General features: G+C 45.7%; 1 protein-coding gene across 4 annotated transcripts in view; it reads right to left on the bottom strand.

Moving 5' to 3' along the window:
• Cdk5rap2 (CDK5 regulatory subunit associated protein 2) overlaps positions 1 to 13,096 on the bottom strand; it is a 178,379-nt gene extending 165,283 nt beyond the window's left edge. For 3 of the 4 annotated variants that reach the window (XM_029540087.1, XM_029540086.1, XM_029540085.1), the window contains exons 1-3: positions 12,945 to 13,096; positions 6,686 to 6,753; positions 4,474 to 4,541 (exon numbers count right to left, since the gene is read on the bottom strand). In XM_029540087.1, coding sequence (XP_029395947.1) covers positions 4,474 to 4,541; positions 6,686 to 6,753; positions 12,945 to 13,000 — 192 coding nt within the window. In that variant the 5' untranslated portion in view covers positions 13,001 to 13,096. The remainder of the gene's footprint in view (positions 1 to 4,473; positions 4,542 to 6,685; positions 6,754 to 12,944) is intronic. The other variant, XM_029540088.1, reaches the window with a different exon arrangement.
• Positions 13,097 to 13,775: the final 679 nt, after the last annotated feature.

The raw sequence follows: 13,775 nt of genomic DNA on the forward strand, positions 1-13,775 counted from the left end.
TCAGTCCACTCTCTTATAGAACCCAAGACTGCCAGCCCAGAGATGGCACCACCCACAAGGGGCCCTCCCCCCTTGATCACTAATTGAGAAAATTCCTTACAACTGGATCTCATGGGGGCATTTCCCCAACTGAAGCTCCTTTCTCTGTGATAACTCCAGCTGTGTCAAGTTGACACAAAGCTAGCCAGTACAATCGTCTTCCCAGGCATCTTCCCAATCAGACCAAGACAGAGACACCTACTTACCTAGGAAGAACCCACTGAAGATTCCCCAGCCCCTGGGAGACAACCTGGCTTGGCCATGTGAAACCATTTGTTGAACAGAGGAACTCTGGGTAAAACCACAAGGTGATCAACGTCTTCCTAAACTTAAAATTGTTAAATGCAACTGCTGGCGTCCACACAGTAGTCACCTGAGACTAGAACAGGAAAAGCAGGAGTTTCCCCTTTAACTCAAAGAATTCTGCCTCCCTTTAATATTCATGCCCCTCTAAAACCCACTTTAGATGCCAAGTTCTTTTCCCATAAGCGTCTCCTAGGAAGCTCAGAAGGTCTGAGCCAAAAATTGTAGCTCAGGCCAAATGAAAAATTTCAGTGACTTATAAAGACCTGAAAGGGAGACAGTGAGAACACTGTGGTCATTTCAATTTCAGCTGCAGAATTTGCTCTCAGAAATGCTACAATAAAAAATATTAATGCCATAAAAACCTAACAGCAGCCAAAGGACCACAGTCATAAAGAAAAAACATAAATCCAAAACATATTGGCATAGAAAGCTCTCCCTCACCTTCAAGAAAAATGAGATTTCGGCTATCAAGTACAGTCTGAGCAAGGGAAACTTCAATCACACAGCAGAGCTGAGAAACAGGACAATAATAGGAGAGTAAGGGGAAGGAGGGACAAGTGACACACAGGTGCACTTGACACTAGGACAGAGGCTTCATCCTCCTAACAGCCTACCAGAAAGGAGGGGACACACGGGGAGGTTAAGCAGCTGGCCAAAAGTCTCCAGCAAACGGGATCAACATACAGTCTATTCAGAGAAATTGTGGTCACTAGAAAGGTCCTCTGAGATTACCTATGCCACATCTCGGGCCCAAGCCTCAGTATCTCTTATAATCTTGGACAGAGTAGGATTCAGAAAGCCTTAGTTCAAAGGGCAAATGTGAATCCAAAACTATACAACCTGTAGTGGATGGGCCTGATACAGTTTGTATTTTGATGCTAATTTTGCTCTCCTGAGAGGGGCTGCAGACTAGGAGTCACATACTCAGGTGACTCTTGTGAACCAATCCCCTAATGAGTAAAGGAGCCAATCACTGGGCAAGTAGGCGGGACTTCTGGGTTGAAAAGAGGAGGAGAGGTGTTAGGGGCCTTTTGGAGTGAAATGGCAGAAGGGCAAGACATAGTAGCTGCTAGAGTTTCCCCGTATCAAGTAGGAATCCGTTAGGATTCCCCACCGGAGAAATCAGATTTAATAAGGCTTACAAGACTAGGTTTTATCTGTTGCACCTAGAGATTGAGTTACCATTGTTTCTGAGCTAAGTTTGTGTGGTGTTTTTCTTCTCACTATGATTCAACTGTGTTCCAGCAGAAAGGTACTGCGTGGACAAGCATGGGTTTGCCTGATGTGCACCACAAAGGCCTTGGGGGGCTTTGAAGCATGGGGCTGGCATGGTAATGACCCACCAGTGGGAACCTAGCGACCTGGGTGGAGAGATTGTGGAATTCTGAGTCAGAGTCTCCACGAGACAAAAATAGGTCAGCCATTGCCTGGCAGTGCACGGCCGGCCAGGCTGCTGGGGCAGAGTTGCCGGACTCAAGCCCAGGAACGTGCCAGATCGTTTTTATATTTCCCACAACAATGCTGTAAAATTTCCTAGTCTAGTAATGCAATTTAAAACTGTGTTCTTTGACAACGCATAATAACTCTTGATCTTACAAAGCTGCTTTAATATTAAAGAAACATCTATATCTACGAAGAGTTTCAAACTTAAAGTGCCCAGCTCAGAGTCTAATAAACAGCAGCTATTATTACTCGTATGATCAAACAAGAACAAGCATTTAACAGGAGAACATATTTTAATTATACATGATGTGGAACAATCAAATCTCATTCAGTTCAGGCCCCAGACCCCACAGCATAACAGCGCATGTACAGCTGAAATTATAACAACTCAAAGCTCAAAAATTACTTGTTTCCATTAAAGATCTGACAAGTCATTTCTTCAATTGGTCACTGGTGGTTTGCAGATAACTATTAGCAGTAATGAGTATTCTAAATTAAATCCAGAGACAGCAGCAGTCTGTTCTGCAAAGACAACTGGGGAGAGAGGCATAATTGTAGGCGTCCTTCCCTCTGTGTCCTCCATCTTCTCTCTGATAAATATCTCGTGCCTTCTACAGTGTGGATTTCATTTGGTTACAAATGAAGAAGAGTCTAATTCTTCTCATGATAAATGAGAGCGTTGAGCAGGTAACTTGTTAAAGAGAATTGGAATTGGGAAAATAACCTTATATTCTCCTGTTACTTGACAACAAACCCCCTCTACTAACAAATGAAAGGCACCATGCTTGCACTTCAAAGTCAAATCTGTCACCAGAAGTCCACTCTCTGACAATTATAACACAACATTGGGTACAGGCTAACCACACTTGATTCACCAGCCACAAATTTAGCAAAATGAAAGGGAGGGGGGGGGCAACACAGCAGAGCTATAATGCTGGAGTGAACTCGGGCGAGGGGAACAGCTTTTACTATGTGGCTATGATGCTATTGCATCAGGACCTAAATTCAAACCCTAGCACCCACTTAAAAAGATTGAGTAGGATTAAAGAGACCTTTTTTGGGGGATGGGGGGGACAGTTTCGAGACAGGGGTTTCTCTGTATAGCCCTGGCTGTCCTGGAACTCACTTTGTAGACCAGGCTGGCCTTGAACTCAGAAATCTGCCTGCCTCTGCCTCCCAAGTGCTGGGATTAAAGGCGTGCACCACCACGCCCGACTTGAAGAGAACTCTTAAAAATTGTGATGAGGATGCTGAAGTGTAGCTCTCCATATCTGAGCTATGGAGACATCTGTTGGGAGTGCAGTGGGGAAGGACTCAGTTTTCTTTAAGGGGCAGGCCACTAAGGGTTTGATCATGCTCCAGTGACTATATGGGCAACACAAACTGAACCTGCTTGTTTGTGGCTTTTCTTTCTTCTTTCTTCTTGGGGGGAGGGGGTGAGTTCTCAAGTTGGGGTGCAGAACTGGGAGGACTGGGAAGTGATTGTACTCAGGGTTCATGATGTAAATTTCCCAAATAATCAGGAAGAAGCAAGGCAGGGAGGGAAGAAAGAAAGCCAGCCAGCCAAAATGGGGAATGGAAAATTTTTAAAGTCATTAATGAAAACCATTGTTGTGTGAGTACTATAATGTCTGAACAAGGTTTTAGTGGATAAAAGCCTATCTTAATACAGGAACTTGGATACAGGTATTGTAAATTCCTCTATTAAAATCAATTTTGAAACTTAAAACTAAACAAAACTTGGCAGGGCTATGCATGTCTGTAAACTTAGCACTGGGAGGGACAGAGATGCTCTAAATCATTGCATTATCAGTATTGACAGATCCTGGGGTCTTGCTACACAGCTGCTAACCAGCCAGCCTTGCTGGAAAGACAAGCTTCTTGTTCAGTGAACGATCCTGTCTCAAGGGAATAAGGCAGACAGTCACGGGGGAAAATGGGTGCCATCTTTCTCTGTCCATTACACATACCCACCCAGACATACGCACCTGCACATTCTTATGCATACACACATACACATAGCACACACTCAAAAAATAAATTAAGATAAATCGTAAAAGAATATTCATTTTTAGACAGGTGGTTGTGGTTCACACCTTTAATCCCAGCACTTAGGAGGCAAAAGCAGGCCAATTTCCGAGTTCGAGGCCAGCCTAATCAACAGAGCTTGTTCCAGGTAGCCAGGGCTACACAAGAGAAATCTTGTCTCAAAACAAAACTATCCATTTCTAAAAAGTGAATTTGAATCCCAGCCCTGTCTTTTACATATTTAGTATCTGGCCATAAATCAGTCTCTCCTAATTTGACAGCCCCTTTGTAAAATGGGGCCAATATAAAATACCTCAGGAGTTGTAGCCAAGACCAATTGAGAGTTTATCTAACCTGTGCCTATGATACTGTCAGCTCCACTTCACTACACAGCATGGCACCACTCTCATCTTCAATATACCAGAAACAAGCCAATTACCAGCAGAACCTACAACTTACATGAAAGATTGGTTGTGTGTGCCTGTAAAAGCCTCACAGATAATGCCCTGAGCCATCAAGTCCCACAATATGGCATTCCCCTGACTCTGACACTACCTCAAACAGTTCTCAAGAAACGCCTCTCTCCCAAGCCTGGCTCCATGGTGGCAGCAGACATGACTTCTTAGAAAGGGGTGATGACATGGTGTCTTCACTTACGTTTTCAAAGTCCTTCATGTTCCGGGCTCTGGTGGGAGAAACCTTTTCTTCTGACACGCTTGGGAGCACTACAGAAAGGCAAAAGACACAAAGGAAACCATCAGACAAGCAGGTTGTCCAGCACTCCTACTGGGGCTGGGAGCCCAGAAGAGAAAAGTCAGAGTGGCAGTCACAATGTTCCTGCGGGCCACTTCCTGCTTGGTGGTCGTTACTGATTTGAGTCCAGAGAACTCTCTAGATTACATTACTTTATTCTCAATATTGACAAATAACCTACATTGGCCCCAATATAACCTCATATGTCAAGGGATGAACCCAAAACTGACATAGGGCATGTGACAAAGCATGTCACTCCTGATATACTTCCTCCTCCTCACATGTCAGTAACTCAGACAGCCTGACTGACTTAACAGCACAGTTACCAAACTCTTTCATAAAACACCAATGACTATTCTAGGCTTTGTAGGCTATACACAAAGCCTAAACTCGGTCATGGCCACACAACCTCTGCTGCCACAGGAGAGCAGCCTCATAAAGTGAACTGTAAACACAGACCCTATGTTCCAAGAAAACTTTTCTTACGATAGCAGGCAATCTCCAACCCAACTGCTCACAGGCCTTGCTGGGACCCAGTCCAGAGCTGTATTAATTCATTAAACATTGACCACCTGCCCACCCTGCACCAAGCATGAGCCTGCCCTTTGGGAAACAACCATGGAGGAGACATTGAGCCTGCACCAGGGTCCCAGGCAAGTGGGCAAACAAGAGGGAAACAGATGTCCCAATGCTGGTTAGTGTGTATCAAGTGACTGAGCTCCCAGACAAAGCTGCACTGAAAGGCTGCTTCCAGCCAAGGTCTGTTTCTGGGTCTGTCTATGTGGAGAAACAAATAGATCCATTCTCAAGGGAGGAAAGAGTCAAAACAACTGGGTGATTATGCACTAGGTTGAAAGGTGATTTGGGATCTAGAACAGTAAAGCAGGAAGGCTGGCCTAGCAGGCTCCGCTCACTGCTGCCCTGCTGTTTGTGGGATTGAGAGCAATGTGAACAGATTCGGGCTCCCTCTGGCTGCCTCTCAGAGAACAGACACTGAGGAGTTCAGAAGAGGAACAATGGAAACAGCAAGGGGACAACTGGGATAAGCCAGGCCAGAGCCTGGTGTTTGCCAGGATGGGAAAAGTGCAGATGGGTGAGAATACTTGCATAGAGGCCAGCAGGAATAAGAAAAGTGAATATAATGCTCAGAGGAGAAGGATGCTAAATAACCAGGGAGCGACAAACAAGGTGGTATGCTTTGAGCTGATGTCTCAACACAGCAGGCAGCTGCAGGCAGAAAAGAGAACAGAAGGCCCTAGGCACAGGCCAACTGGGCAGACAGAGTGTGCAGAGCCTTGCATGCCTGTCTAGGGAGCACAGGGGTTTGTTTTCTGTCCTCAGCCGATGCTCAGCCACCTGTGTCAGGACGTTCATCCCGTCCTTCCCCTACCTCAGTCCAGTGCCAAGGCTCAGCTCCAGTGACCAGACCAGTCTCTTGGGGAACACTCACCTGACTCCCTTACTCTCCCATTCTTCTCTCAGCACCTGACTCTTCTCAGTTCCTAACCTGGATCAAAGGATTTATCAGACTAACTTCTTGTCTGTCTGTCCTTCCTCTGAAGGCGCTGACATTCCACGTTGAATCTCAATGCTTGGCCAGAGTCTGGCAAGAAGTGCAAGTACATCATGGGCTGAATTAAGGGTAGGCCTCACAATTTTCTGCTCATCAGACTTTTTGTTTCAAGTAAAAATTAACAGGACCCAGAGGAAATCCTGGGAATGGCCTATTAAGTTATAGCATTTCCCAGAAATAAACCTCTTTCTTTCTGTCTTCTCCAAAGCTTCTTTTTGCACATATCTCATTACTTTAGAGAACAGAAAAAAAAAAAAAATCACAAGTGAAAATATCTCAAAGATTATTAGCACTCCCCGCATACTTAGGATACCATGTACTTCAGAATGAAAATGATGAAGAATGGAGTGTAATCTCCCACAATCCATTTTAAACATGAAGAAGGCTGAGAGCCAATTAGCACACGACGTGTACAAGATGCTGAGTCCCCACTGTGTGTCAGGCCAGGTAGGCTCTGGGCCCCAGGGCAATACACAACACATCAGGTCACAGATGCTCTTGGTCCCAGCCTGTTCCCCTCTACTTCTTGGCATGTACACTTACCTCCATTTCCCAAGCCAGAAGTGTCACTGATGACATCCAGATCACTTGGCACTACAGGGTGAAGGCCACTAGGAGAGAGCACAGTGGGATGAGAGGTGAACTAGCACTTGAACAAAAGGAACCCGTAAGACAGCCTGGACCTAACAGGGCACAGAGCTGCCCAGGAGACAGGGAGCACTGAAATGCAGGCTTTGGAGCTGAGAGCTCGAGCTTTAGAACTGCCTTCCAGTTCTCACAGCTGCGCGACATTCGTGGGGACAGTCATTTAGTTGGTCATCCTACAAGTATGTACTAAGTGGAGGCACCATGCCAGTTACAAACCACTTGGGTTGAGTCTGACTTTATCTGTTAGACATCATCAACTGGTCATTACAATCAAAAGTTAAACTTCTGGAAATTAGAAACTGTGCTTGTTTGAATGAGAATGACCTCTATAGGCTCAACTATTTGAATTCTTGGTCGGCAATTAGTAGAACTGCTTGGGAAGAATTAGCAGGTGTGACTTTGTTGGTGGTATGTCACTGAGGGAAGGCTTTGTGGCATCAATAATTCATGTCATTCCCAGTCTCCCTATCTCTGTCCAGTGATTGTTGTCTTAAGACATGAGATCTCAGCTACTGCTCCAGTGCCATGCCTGCCTGACTGTTGCCATGCTCCCCACTCCAGTACCATGCCTGCCTGACTGTTGCCATGCTCCCCACTTTGATGGGCACAGACTCTAACCTTCTAAAACCATAAGCCCCAAATAAACTTTTTTCTGTAAGTTGTCTTGGTCACAGTCTCTTATCACAGCAACAGAAAAGTAATTAACACAGGCATAAAAGCTGACTTTGTTTGGGGAACATCAAAAATGTAGAAGTCACTGATCTAAGAAGGTGTCGTTGTCTGAGGGGCTTCAGTGAGTATTTGTGGACAGGGACAGAAATCTAAACTACAACAGACACTCTCCTGCAGTCCGTTTTAAGTCCTGCTTGCATCTTTTCCAGTCTCCCAGCCTTCCACTCCAGCAGAGCACCAGCTACTTCACAGAGAAACAGTCTCTGTTTTTAAACAAAGGCATGGAGCGCCCAGCGAGATGCCTGGCATATTAGAATGCTTCACACACAGGAGCAGAACACCACTGTCATTCTCACACATGCAGTGCTGTACAAGTTATAAAATATTTACACTTGTTCCAAAAGCCTGACGGTGCATGCACTTGCTAAAGGAAGGCTCTGAGGCCGGTTTAACTTTAGTGTCTCTGCCAGTCAGATGGCAGCAAAGCAACACACCAAGTCTCGAATCCAGGCCTTTTTACATCGGTGCTAGCTGGTTTTATGTCAGGTTGACACAGGCTAGAGTTATCTGAAAGGAGGGAACTTCAAATGAGAAAACGCCTCCATTAGATCCAGCTGTAAGGAATTCTATAAATTAGGGACTGATGGGGAAAGACCCAGCCTCACTGTAGGTGGTTCTGGATTCTATAAGAACGCAGAGTGAGCAAGCCATGAGAAATAAGCAAGCAGCACCCTTCCATGACCTCTGCATCAGTTCCTGCCTCCTAGTTCCCGCACTCAATTCCCTCAGTGATGAACTGTTACTTGAGAGTGTAAATTAAATAAGTTCTTTCCTCCCCAAACTGCTTTGTTATGATGTTTCATCATGATAGTTAATCCGACTAAGACAATTTGAAGATAAGATTTAAAGGAAGCTCGACTCCAGGGCAACTTTCTAATACTGCCTCTAACTCCATTAAAATGCTGTATCTCAAACAACTCCCAATCAACTTTGAAGGGAAGCAAGACCGTCAGGATCAGGACACCAAGAAAAACCTGAAAATACAGAAATCCAACATCAAGAAAATGAGCACTTAAAGTAGGTCAGCTATAAACATAAAACCTAAGTAGAACATGTCTTCAGTCATGAAAAAAGCCACATATAAAGTCATTCTACATCTTTTTACAAAGTTTGGGGAGCTACACATTCTTTATAGCAAGAAGATTCCAAAGACCCAACGGGCATCACTTGCAGGGAGACATGCTTTCCTCATCAGAATTTTCCATGTCTTCCCATAAGCATCACTACAATGACAAACTCCATTTTCTAAACTGAATTTTAAAAACTAAAATCAAGTTCAACCTCCACTTTCTGAGTGGGTGCTACTTTTTAAATGTTGCTTTTCCTTCCTTTCTATAATTAAGAAAAACAATAAATAACATAAATTTTAAAAGCCCCCCAAAAGTAAAGGTGGGGAGCAATAGGTAAAGGAAAATGCATGAGGGGGACTCAAATGGATGAACACACTCTGGTGTGCTCGCGCGCGCTCTCTCTCTCTCTCTCTCTCTCTCTCTGTCTCTCTCTCATACACACACACCACATACACAAACCATGCAATCAAACTGTATGAGAGACTCTGCACCCACCTTTGACTACAAACTGGTCTGTGATTGTGGCCACAACTGCAATGCTACCACACATTCTGCAGCAGTAATTTTTGAACATTACTGGCAATGATCCATAAAAGAATTTCTTAATGCCTGAAACCTTCTCTGCTCTATCCTATGTTTAAAAGGCTCTGCTGTAACCTAGGAAGTTGACTTTCAAGCGCCAGCAGTGTGTTGATGTATATTCACCCAATTCCTTGCTAAGAAGAATTCAACCTGCTTCCAAAGTTGTTCTTTTAAAAACCACGCAGTATGAATATCTGTACCCTGGTTCCATTGTGTACAAGTATAAGGATGCCTCGAGGACAGATACTAAGTAATTAAATTGCAGAGCTGAAATAATTCACATTTTTTTTAAAACATCTGACATGTCATGAAAGAAAACACGAATGACTAAAGAGCACATGAAAAGCTACGTACTGTCATCAAGCAGTATAGAATCAACTCCACAATGACATCTCATGTCTGCAAGGACGGTTTGGGTCAAGAAAGCCAGACAATAAAAGCTGCTGGTGAAGTGTAAAAACCCAGAACCTTAGGGACATTGCTGGTGAGAGACAAATGGTGCCCCATCTTTTGAACTGTGCTTGGCAGCCACCCAAATAATAAGCAGAGCTCCCATGCAGCCTGGCTACTCCTGGGTGGAACCAAAGACCACTGAGAACTGAAGGCCACATAAAACTCACATACAAATAAAGGTTCATAGCAATGTTCATGATGGGCAAAAGAATAGAAACATTCATTAACATGCACAAAGTGTGGCACATGGGTACAATGAAATATTACTTGACAAAAAGAGAAAGAAGTTTTGACACATGCTGCAACATGGATCTCAAAAAAGAATGTGCATTATAAGGTCTATGTGAATAGATACATCTACAGAATAAGTATTGTTTGTGAGTAAGGCGGCCTGAATTGGGATAGGGTGACAATTAAATGAGGAAGGATGGCTGGTGGGCACAATGTTTCTTTTCAAGTAACAGAAATGTTCTAAAGTTGGATTATACTGATCTTGGCACACCTCTGTAAATAGTTTATTTACATACAGCAGTTTACATTGAATAGGTAAGCTTTATGGCATATAAACTACATCTTCAATTATGTGTGAATTTGCATGTTCAGGTCAGGGGCACATTTGAGTGTGGGCACACATCCAAGGATGTTCACACATCTGGACCTGAGAGATTAACCTGGAGTCACTCCTCAGGAGCCATCTGCCTTGGCTGTTTTTTTTTTTGTCCTGTTTGGGGGACCTCGGTTTCTCAGATTAGGCTGGGCTGGCTCACTAGCCAGACCCAGCTATCCTGTGATCTCAGCTTCGCTAGCATGCATCACCACGTCCAACAGTTTCTATGTGGGATCTGAGGATCAAACTCACGTCATTTAATAGGCAGGTACGTTGCTAACTGAGGAACCACAGGTCTCCTGAAGCCTCACGGCCCATGAATCCCTTGCATCCAAGCTGGCTCTCTCAGTAACCATCAAACCCCCATCTGATTCCACCCTCCCGTCCTCTCTTCAGACTCTTTCTCCAGGCATCCATGATGGTAAAAATCAAACTACGCTTATGGCTACACATGTGCTTGCAGTCTGCTAACACAGCAGCAAGCACTTAACTGGCCATGTGCTAGAGCAACCCGATATTCAATGAGCCTGGGTCAGGTATACTGACCTAATGCAGCAAAAATTCAAGAACACACTGGGCTCAGGTTAGGCTATAAACATGAGACTTGCAAATTACCCTGAGACAGAGCTGCTCAGAAAAGAGTATATGCGAACGAAAAGGGATGATTTCATCCTAAGAACTATCCTCTCCTATTGTGGTCACCTAATGAGGACTCACTGGGCCCAGAACAGTCCTGCCACTCTTGAAGGGACAGTTCAATGCCAGAAGCTCTGCACGAGCCCCTTGAGTACTCCATTTAATTAGTTCATAGTAGTCACCAGGCAGAACAGACTGGATTCAGGAAGCCTGGACTTAAGTACTGATTTATCATGGACCCCAGATCATTCTTTACAGCTGAGCTTCAGGGTCCCACGTGTAAGAGTGGGAAAGAAGCAGCCCCTCATAGAATCATCTTTCACTCCGTGATTTGACAGATGCCGCTCTGCTCTAACCATATGTTGAAATGCAGTTTGCCCAAAGCGAGAAGCAAGCTAGGCGTAAACATTCATACCGGATACCAAAGATTGAGGAAGATTAAAAGATAAAAATATCTTATCAACAAGTATTCCTATAGATTTTTTGCTAGAATCACATATGGGAATATTAAACGAAATAATCTATGCGATTAATTCGCCTGCTTCCAATGGTGCTGTGCTCCGTGGTAAAGCACTAGCTGAACAGGTGTGAGAGGCCCTGGGTTCGACCTCCAGCACCAACCACAAAGAAAGGAATTTCACTTCTTTCTTTCTGGAAGTTGTTGTTGTTGTTGTTTTGGTTTTTCGAGACAGGGTTTCTCTGTTTAGCCTTAGCTATCCTGGAACTCGCTCTGTAGAGTAGGCTGGCCTTAAAGTCTGAGATCCACCTGCCTCCACCACCTGAATGCTGGGTGGGACTAAAAGCATATGCTACATTGCCCAGTTCATGACAAAGTTTTATCAAACATACACCCTAGGTTGTATTTCTATGCTGGTCACTGTCAACCAGGTTAGGACAGAGACAGGTCAGGAGCGTTAGAACAGTACAGAGAGCCCAGGCAAGGGTGTGACTGTCACTGTGGATCTCCTAGCCGTGGAACCTCCTGTAAATAAGGCAAAAGGCAGAGGAAGGGCAACTGACACAGCAGGAACAGCGGGTACCCAAGCCTGACAGCAAGGAGCAACTCAGTAAGATCACTCCTGACAGAGCTTGGCAGTCAGGCACAGGGTAGAGGGCTTGGAGAAGAGACAGGGTTGGGAACCAGAGAAGGGGTTGGGGGGGGGGGAGGCTAGAGAGGCCGATACAGCCAATTATAGAGAAACTTGGAAGCCACCGTACAGAACTTCAGCCTGAAGATAGCACGACGCCTGGAGGGCCTAGAGCAGACTAAGAGATGAATGACCAGGAATGAATGCAGCGTCTGTCCAGTCAAGGCTGAGAGAGAGAGGAAAGGAGAGAATTAGCAGACCTACTAAGTGAGACGCGGGTTAGTTTAGTTCTCACGCCAACCGCCCACTCTAAATGTCCCAAATAATCCAATTTCTGGTCCCAGGGGACCTGAATAGAAGCCACAACTTGTAGTAGTGGTAGTGATGGCAGCATCGCATCATCCTTTTCACCACCGTTGTATGTCAGCCAATACAACTGCTGGGTAGCCATTGCTTCTTTTTCATTCTCATCCAGTTTTGGTGAGTGCATATTATCCTTAGTACACTTTTCAGTGGGAAAGTCAACTTACCAAGGTCAGGGCATGGGCCGTTACTTGGTCTGGGTATAGGCCGTTTTTGAATTAAATTCTGTCCATCTCCAGCCAAGGCTCTGTTGCCTTTGTCCTGTGACCCCATAAAAAAAGTCTAAAATAACAACTACACTCCCCATAATTACTGCAATGCCACAAACAAGAATCAACCACCCACCAAGTGAGGTCCAGTTCCAGCCACCCCCTACTAATTAGTCCCATCTCCTCACACTCTTTCAAAAAGCCCCCTGCCTAGCCTACACATCCTCGCCAAAGTACTCCAGGACACACGACGCACAGTCGAATGCAGTGCTGGCTGGACACCCAGGTCCCACCACACTCGGGTCGCAGCGGAGACCATCCCCAAGCAAACCGAAGGCCTCCAGGGAGTGAGTCGCCCGCCATCAACGGGAACCCCCAACCCAGTTCCCACGAATCCCAAAGCCAGGGCCACACCTGCAACCGCCGAGGGTCCCGGGCAGGGCGACGTCCTCTTCCATCCCCGAGTCCATCGTGAACGCAGAGGGGTGGCGCCGGTGTCGGCGGCGGCAGCGCCACTGGTTTTCTCCGGCAGTCGCGGCGCGCTCGGTTCCCCAGGTCCCGCCCCCTCCAACCCAGCTCTTGTTCTCAGTCAAGCGGCGCCGCTGGAATTCAAACCGCAGGCGCCGCCATCTTCCCCGGCGCTTCTTCCTACGGAAACAAGGCGGGGTCACCCAGGCACGCGTGGTGAAGCCGCCCAGCACCGACCCGAAACCGGGCAAGAGGAGCTTTGCCTGGGCGCCATCTTAACTCAGGGCAGAACCTGCGCACTCGAGCGTGCAACACTAGGAGGAAAGAAGCCGCAACCTTGCTTCGTGGGTGAGGGCATTCGGGCCGAAGCCAAGGCGAGCGCCATATTTGTTGAGGGTAAAAGTCCGCCCCGGAGCAGTTAAATTAAGCGGGAGGTGCAACAGCTCTGAGTACCAATCTGTTTGGTGTTCCAGACTCCTGACTCCACAATCGCGCCTTGGCTCTCTCTACCCAAAAGGCTTCTGCCTTAAGTTGAAACTCAGATAATTGAGGTCTGCCTCGATTTAGAAAAATAGCACCTGTGGAGCGCTATTACAAACGGTAGTTTACAGGCTTAGTTTGAAGCTGCATGCCTATAAAGTGGTCACCCATACTTCTTAAGAATTTTTACTATTAGGACTCATGCACCAGCAATCAGTAAACAGAGTCTCAGAGAGAAGTGACTTGCCCAAAATAATAAACAAGTTTAGTATTCACTAAAACCAGATCCTTAGCTCC

This window comes from Mus pahari, chromosome 6, assembly GCF_900095145.1.
Source record: "Mus pahari chromosome 6, PAHARI_EIJ_v1.1, whole genome shotgun sequence".
NCBI lineage: Eukaryota > Metazoa > Chordata > Mammalia > Rodentia > Muridae > Mus > Mus pahari.